Consider the following 9,109-nt stretch of genomic DNA (forward strand, 5'->3'; position numbering starts at 1 on the left):
ACCATTGAACCATTTGTGATACTAGACACTGTTGTTCAGATCATAATCAGAATTAACCTATCGCTATATGAAAGCTACAAGTGGCCTGTGACCCCCCATACTTTTAAATCCTACACTTGAAGCTTACTCCTCCATCATCAAGCTTTAAAAATGAGAAATTACCAGTAAACGAACCATGCCATTAACAGGTGAATATGTCAACAAGATGTAGCCTCCAAGATGAGCTTCGAAATGTTCATGGTACATCATTGATTGATACACACGAACAGAAGCGCAGGTCAGCTAATTAATCAGGGGATAAAGTAATCAAGGATACGCATGTTTGTATGAAACCTATTTGAAATGCTGAACTTATATATAAAAATAGGTTAAATGAAAGCTGGAACTACAACATATTGTCCCCAAATCTAAGTTCAAATTCATCAATATGACAACTAAATTATAAACTCATAATTATGAAGACAAGATAGCTAAACACATGATTGAACTAAATTTTCATCTTCATTCATCACAGATCCGAGCTTCACATGAGATAGAATACAAGTGTGTACCTGGAAATAACAATGAAATAAAGAAGATGAGATTCTGCAGACAGGGAGAGCAGCCAGCAAACTCAGCAAATAAACCCAGTTTTTCAGGAATCAACACCAATATAAACCAAACTAAAGTATGATCGACTAAAAACCAGCTTGGATCAACAGATTCCCAGCAAACTTCAAACTAAAACTTGATTTCAAACCAGGGTGATTTTGGCTAACGAAAGATGTTTCAGAACTATAGAGACTCCAGGAATACACTCGAAGATTTCAATGGAACAGTAGTATTTTTGTATTTTTCTGATTTTTTTTAGACTCAAACTCTTTGAAAACAGTATCTATGCAGCTTTTATCGTTCCTGGATTTTTCCACGCTACCCCCCCCCCCCTTTTTCGAATGACTTGCAAGGCAAGTATATCAATGCCTTTATAGGCAAGTCATTAGGGCAAACTTCAGACCTTATTTTTTATCCTTTGCCCCCTTTTGAATTTGATTTTAACTGAGTTACCCCTAAATTCCTGCCTTGCTACCCAGGTAAGTGCTACTAAAATAGAAATTGCCATTCAAGTCCCCAACCTAGAAGCTTCTAGAGGCTTCTCAATTCAGTACCCAAAAGATTCCCCACCTTGTTTACCCAAAATACCCCTTTTAACCACCCTGAAATTACTTTAGCTAACCACTGATTCAGATTGACCCATGGTCCTTGGGCTATTACATTGGCAAATACCAACAACTTTTGGGCATTATTTCAGTTATTTTAGCAATGCATAGAAACGAGCCAAAATGGAATCACAATACTGAAGAAACAAACAGAACAAAAATACAAAATCGAAACATATTAAAAATACTGAAGGTTATTTAATACTCAAATTTTAACCTACAGCGCCTATCAACCAGTATTTTTAGAAAAGAACTGAAAATTAAGAGAATTAACAAGGGAGGAGATGATTACGAACAAAAGAGAATTAAGAGAAAAGAAAAAGAAACAACGAAGAGCAGAGAAACTACCTAATGAACTGATCACGGGACGATGCCCTGCCTGGACCTCTTTTGATTCCGATTTGAGGCAAAAATGAGTGTTAGTCGTTTTGCTCCCATGAGAGCAAATGTCCAACACTTATTTTTAAACCCAAAATCGATTTGAAGCTTCACGGAGGAACAGAATTTAAACTTGAAATAAAGGGCGAAGTATAGGGGTATATGAAGTGAAGGGAAGTTGTCTGATGGAGTTTTAAGTGGTGTTTGAAGGGATGCCGCCACCGGACGGTGATGAAGACTCTTCGCGGCGGCTAGGGTTTCACAGATTCGAGGGGTTTGGGTGGGATTCCAGGGAAACTAATTATGGATTCGGAATGGGGAGGGTGATGGGGGTCCATGGTGTAAATTTGGGGGTGTTTGGTGACTCGCCGCCGCCGTGGGCGATTTCGGGCGGCGGCAGACGGCGGAGACGATGGAGGGGGCTGTGGTGGCTAGGGTTTTGGGAAAGGGGTTCGTGAAAGAGGAGACGAGAGGGTAGGGGGGTCGGGGTTCGGACAATTTTATACCAAGTGACACCCACTTCCCAACCGTTGGATCAAGAGACCTCGACGGCTGGGATGGGTCTTCAATGAAACGGCGTCGTTTGGACATCAAGAGGGACTGATTGGGTTGGACCCGGTTTTTGGGCAGATTTTCGGAGAAGGAGTGGTTTGGGCCTGGTTGGGTCATGGGTGCTAGATGACTTGGGCTTGGAAAAATGAATAAAGAAGCCCAAAAATCTGAATCTCTCTTTGTTTTTTTTTTCTTTTCTTTTTCTTTTAAAATTAAAACTAAAAACCAAAATTAACTCTAAAAAACTAAATTAACCTACCCAATTATATTAAGCTCTATTTAATAATCAACACTATTAATTAAATACCCATTCAAAGGAAAACTAAACAAAATTCAAAGATCAAACCAATTTTTTGTGATTTTTGTAATTTTGTAAAACCCTAATTACTAATTAATCTAAAATATGTAAAACTAAGTCCTAAATGTGCATGCAACGTATTTTTTTTTGTATTTTCCATTAATTAAAATAAAGTAAACATGCACAAACAAATGCAAACAATTAACAGAAAATGCCACGAAAATCCACACAATTACAAATAATAAAAAGAAATTATGTTGTTTTGAAACTATGGGAGTAATTCATATAGGGCAAAAATCACGTGCTCACACTTGATAGCGTATATCAAACAAAAAAACTGTAGGCATATGAATTTTATTAAAATAAAATTCATAAAATAATTTGGATTATATTAGTATAAATAAATATTTTGGGCTAATATAATGGAATTAATTATATAAGTCCAATATATATGGTCTAATTAATTAAGTCCGACTCCATTGGGCTAGCCCATTTAATTGGGCTACAAATGATGAGCCCACTTAATTAGGCCCAAGATATCATCTCCTAGAGGCCCAGTTTGATGCCACGCGTGAAATGATGTGGTACGCCAAGTCAAACAAAAGAGCCAATAGGATCGTGCCACATGTCAAAATGACAAGGCATGCCAAGTCAAATTAAATGGCCAATGAAACTGCGCCACATGTGCAAGTGACATGTTCTGGCCAATCAAACATGTGCAAGTGACATGTTCTCGCCAATCAAATACGGCCTTGTCACTCATCAATCTGATTGGTCGGAAAGAGTTTGTTCTCATCATAACTCTTCTCTTTCACAACTATAATAGGGGTTTCATAACTCAGAAATGACACTAGAAGTTATAACAAGAAATAAGAGAGAGCTCGTGGATCAAACACCGTAAATTTCTCTACAAGTTTCAAGCTTCAAACAAGCAAGTTCAAGTTCAAGAAATCAAGTTCAAGCTCAAATACTACGATTGCTGCAATATCTTTCGGTCTTAATTTTATTTTCTCGATGCAATTTTGTCTACAAAAACTATTACATTAGACTATAAATAACTATCAATAAGAAATTATTATTGTTTACCGAAGATATTCTAATATAAGAATATTTTAATAAATCATACTATATTTGTCAATGTATTTATTTCTTACTAAACGTATACTCCATTAATTTATCCAAACTTTAGCTATAACTCTATAAAGGTAAAATTAAAATAATTTTCATGTGACAAAAAAGTAAAAAAGATTCATATACCGAATCGACCAAACTAAAATAGTTGGTTTTGATTTAGTTTTGATAAAAATCGAACCAATCGGACTCATATACCTCCCTAAAGCTATCAATGGATCGACTCCAACATGAATTTCGATGGCCTAGTGGAACTACCAATCAGCTAAAGAAGTGTGTTCGGACTACTTTTTTAGAAAGAATATTTAGAAGAGTATTATGCTAACTTTTGTGAAAATTAAAGATCGCTGACTTATCATTATCTATCTATATCTATATTATTATAAAAGCATGAATAAAATGTTGGATTACAAAAATAATCTTTTAATATTATGCATAATAACTCACAGTAAAAGGACATAATCGGAATTCTAAACATTAGCCTTGTAATCTTATTAGTTTTAGGACATAATACTACACGTTAGGAATCCTACATGATTACCTTTAGTTGATTTATATTAAGATTTCATTCTCTTTAGACTTTACACATAATGCAAATCTCTCCTCTATTCCCTTCCTCTCGCGCTACAAAAAAAGCTGTTCAATGTAAACTTTTCCATTGGAGCATTACCTAATTAGTTCCAGACCCTGAAGCTACTTTCTTTTTCTGAAGTAAAGGCCAGGTATACGTTTTAGCGAAAAATACTGAGTAGTGATCAGCATACTAATTACAATCAATCCTGGGTCATTTAAGCCTTGACACTGTGTACAAACACCGAGATGCATGTAAAAAGTCAACTTTGAAAGAAAAAATCTAAAGAACAAGGTAACTTCATCAACCATTAATTTGTAATGCCATGAATGGGCGAAAAAGGCTAAATTATAAAAGCATGAATAAAATGTTGGATTACAAAAATAACCTTTTAATATTAAGTATACTAACTCACAGTAAAAGGACATAATCGGAATTCTAAACATTAGCCTTGTAATCTTATTAGTTTTAGGACATAATATTACACGTTAGGAATCCTACATGATTACCTTTAGTAATCCTATTAGTATAATTATTTTCGGGTATATGGATATATAATACTACATGTTAGCATGTAAATCTAATACTTTTAGGAACATGTTAGACTTTCTATTAGTATAATAACTTTCGGGATATGGGCATATTTTTAGTCATGTAATCCTATTGTTTTTAGGATATACTTCTTAAAATATTCCTATTACTAATTTAATATAAAAACGTATTATACTCTGCAAATCCATTTAGAAACAAGAGAGCCTATATTTATTATAAAAGTACGAATATAATATTGATAGACTAAAATAGCCCTAAAATATTAATCAGAAGAGCTCATAGGGAAAGGACATAGCTGTAATAACTAATTTTTTTTGGACTACAATAACTTCTATGTTAATTTTTTTAATATTTAAGATTTTAAAATTAATACAATATTGTCTATTGAATTCTTATTAAAAACATGCAGGAAGGTTTAACAAAATCAATTTCGTAAGAATCCTCCATATTGGTAATACTTTACCACTCTATAATATTCAATACAAAAAAAAAATAATGCTAAACGGACTGCATAAAGCGTTAAAATTGAGCTAAAAATTCCCATGATAATATATTAATTATATTATATTTAAATTATTTTTTTAATCAAATAATATTTTTTTATTATTAATTTTTCGTGTAATATAGAAAATTATACCTAATTATTTAAGAAAACTGATAGTTTATATGAGTCCACCAAACTATAGAGTACCAGGTCCTCTATGAGTTTCCACTGAGAATACTAATAAAACAGTAAGTAAATAAGACAGGGAGTTTTACGTGGAAAAATCCCTGCTCAAGGAGATAAAAAACCACGACCTACACTTCTAGGATTTCAACTTTACTATGAGCAACTTTTAGATTACAACCTATGCAATCTAGGAATTAAACTCTTAATCTCTCACTAACTCGTAATACACCTATTACAAATCACTTTGCAATACACCTATTACAAAGATTTCAACTCATGACTAACTCTAGTCACGACACAAACACAAAGGGTTTATGGTTTTACAAAGGGTTTCCTAAGCAACGCTTCTAGCTAAGCAAATTAGGAATTACAATGAAGAACAATTACAAAGTTACAACTCAACTAAGGACAACAAAATACTAGATTTAGGAACTGGTCCATAGTAACGTTAAACTTTGTTCTTGAGGCACTTGAGAATTGAATGCACGAATCTGATAAGGCTTGAATGCTTGAGGTAAATTCTCAAGTGTTCAAGTGATGTTTTGTTGTAATACTCTTGTTAATACACCTTTGATGACATCACTTGAATGATGTAAGCACTTGGTTGGTCAAAAGACAAGTAACTGCAGAACTGTGCTGCACTGTGTGCACTGTTTTTGTGGCAGTCACTTTCCAGCTGTACACAGTTGACTTTCGTACTGCTGTCAGGGAAACACAGGGGATCAGATCCCTGTGTTGGTTCTCTATCTTCTAAGGTTGCAGCAGTTCACATTAGCTGCAGTCCATTGATTAGCAATGTATACCAAGTGTGTTAGGTTCCCTATCTGGTTCTTTGACAGTAAGTTTGTTAGATCATCAAACATAAAGCTAAGACATTGAAAACACATCAAAAACTAAGAAAAATTTTAAGAACATAAATGTGTGAGCAAAGAAAGAAAAAAGTTGATAAAAGCCAATACCACTAATGACTCTGCAAACATAAAGATCTAAAAGTGGAATGCCAGATCCATCTTTTTACTCTTTGAAAATAAATTTTTTGGTGGATAAAATTATGATTACGGTTAAATATTCAAACATGAGATGAATTAATATTAAAAATCTAAATCAACAGAAAATAAATTATTGGATATCGGTGAACCGTTTAGTGGAAAAGTAATAGTTTGGGAGGTGGTTTATGTCAAGTACGATCAGTAGTTCCAAAATTGCCCAAAGCAGAAATTGTAAAAGCTAGCTTGCCAAAATTATACTTATGACGTCAAATAAAAAATATTCAAATGACAAGAAATATAAAAATAAGAACAGATCCAACATTCAGTGACTTCTTGCTTCATGTCGGAAACGAAGAAGAGCATCCAATAAAGATGATTTGGTTCTGATACAAAAAAATACCGTCTATAAAGAAGTGTTCGGTAAGATACAATCACATTAGATACCTTTAAACTATAATACAATTATCTACTTAACATGACTAAAATTGATCATTTGTGTAAGTACTGTTGATGTCCTTTTATTTTGAATTAACGTATTATGCTAATGCAACAATATTTTTCGGCATTTAGATGATTGTTGTAGTATTATATATATAAAACTTCTCTCATTGTTTAAATTTTATTGTTCATTCATATAAATAAATATTTAAACCATTATGTGTCATTATTAATAAATACTAGTATTAGTAAAAGGACCGAAAAGTAAATGACGTTACATTGATACTGGAACAGTGAGCTTAGCGTCTCACAAGTCACAACATAGAAAGCCACTCCTTTTGTTATTAATTACTCCTACTATTAAGTGCTTAAAACAGAAAGAGAGTGGTCTCGGTTATTAACCAATGTAGTACATAGGATCAGGGACTTTGAAAGTACGAGAACCCACGTTTTCTCCTATCAGATCACTCCATTGGTCTCCAATGTTGCCAACAATTCTATATCCAGCTTTTACCAGCTCCGTTCTCTTGCTCGATTTGAACACCGCTGACTTTGGTGAATCATTTTTTTCCCTGCATTTATCATCAATCATTCCCAAAACAAGTAGTACTAATTATTTCAATCTTACAGTTTAAAAAAATAATAGAGAGATAAGAAGCATAATAGGAATATTATTAATAGTACTAAGAGAATAGGTAGAGGAAGGAAATTAAAGAGATATGCTTACTTTAGAACGAGCCATAACCAATAAGTATAACCAGCTTTCTTTAGATTGGAAATTCTTGCTTTTCTGGTGAACATTGGAGTTCCTGTTATAAAAACGGGCTTGATCCCAAGAGACAACACCACCTTGTATAAACGAAGTATTGCTGGAATAGCTGGTGCTTTTCCCTCGCTCACCCACTCATTAAACTTCGCACTGTTGAACGGTATTGCCCTGAAATCAAATGCATGAAATCGCTTGCATACCTACTAGCTATAAAACCAAAGTGTATATATACATAACACATCAAAAAAGAAATCATCAAAATCTTAGACTGTCAGTATGGTTTTTACCTGTGGTAACACTAAGATGCTTTTCTCTTTTTAGGTTATTATTCTCACTTTTAAAGTTAGTTGTACCTATTTTTTATAGTGTCAACCTATAGAAGCTAAACATGGAAATATAACATGTTGAAACAAGTAGCTTGTCTTATTTTCAAGATTACTAATCTCACTTATTATAGGCAGTTACACGTAATTATCTTTTAGGTCACATAATTTTGCACTTTCAGAGTATAAAAGTTCAACTAAAAATATAGATTAAAACCCATTTAATTGTGTTTTTTTTTTGTTTTACCCAAAGGCAACGTCTGATCGAGCATAGAAAGGAAGATTGGAGAGAGTAGTCTCGTCAATATCAAAGACCCAGACATCCCTGCCATCGCCGCCAAGTTTGAGGCCTTTGGCGTACTTAATAGCAGCATCGGCTACGGCCTCGCAGTCATGACGATATTGTTTGCCGATCATGTAGTAACCTAAATAGTTTTCACAAGCACCTGGCACCATTTTCCAATCCCGAAGGTTGTTGGTCTCCACCCCTAGGCGCCAACTTAGGCAGTCCAATTGCGGGACGGGATAACCAGCAGCGCCAGTCTGTGGCCTTAGACGGTGGATCTCTACCACTTGGCTTATGACCTCTACATTATTGGAAGTAGAGGCCACTGTCACAGCTACTATAGTTGAAAGAAAGAAAGACAAAGTGATAAACCTCATATTGTGGTTTTAACAAAATGATGGAAGATGCTTAGATAAAGCCGGTTTACTGTGGCTTAAATAAGATTTTGAAGCAATGCAATCAAACAGGTGATCACGTGTTTCGCGACTTGAATAATGCTTTCTCAGGTGAATCACCAGTCACTAATCGTACTAAAAATATAAACCACAAAGTCTAAAAGATAGAGGATTTAAGGACAAGGAAGATAAGGGAATCAACCAACTTTATTATTCTTGAATGTGTTTATGCTTATTAGCATTTGTTTTCGTGTATCAAATGCACTAGATCCATATTGATTAGGTAGATGGGTTAATTCTCCGTATTCATTATCTTGTATTCAAGCTACATTCATCATTTCAATCAGGGGTGGCAATTTGAGTCCAAACCTATTTGATCCGCCTAATCCGTTTAAGGTTGGACTCGTCATTGACCTGCTCATTTATTGAAATCAACCCATTTTGACCCAAATTATTTTAGCCCATCTAAAGTTGGACTAATTTTTCATCCAAATCGATCCATGAGTAACTTTGCAAAAATATATTTAAAAACCTGTCCATTTATTGACTCAACCCATTTTG

At 34.2% G+C, this 9,109-nt stretch overlaps 1 protein-coding gene across 1 annotated transcript; it reads right to left on the reverse strand.

Annotated features, from left to right (window-relative positions):
* LOC109227357 (acid phosphatase 1-like) lies at positions 6,999–8,571 on the reverse strand. The gene is made up of 3 exons (XM_019392483.1): positions 8,115–8,571; positions 7,503–7,712; positions 6,999–7,347 (listed from the first exon to the last, which is right to left on the reverse strand). Exons 1-3 carry the CDS (start codon positions 8,528–8,530, stop codon positions 7,173–7,175), a joined length of 801 nt encoding a protein of 266 aa, XP_019248028.1. The 5' UTR covers positions 8,531–8,571; the 3' UTR covers positions 6,999–7,172.

This window comes from Nicotiana attenuata, chromosome 6, assembly GCF_001879085.1.
Source record: "Nicotiana attenuata strain UT chromosome 6, NIATTr2, whole genome shotgun sequence".
Taxonomy (NCBI): Eukaryota; Viridiplantae; Streptophyta; class Magnoliopsida; order Solanales; family Solanaceae; genus Nicotiana; species Nicotiana attenuata.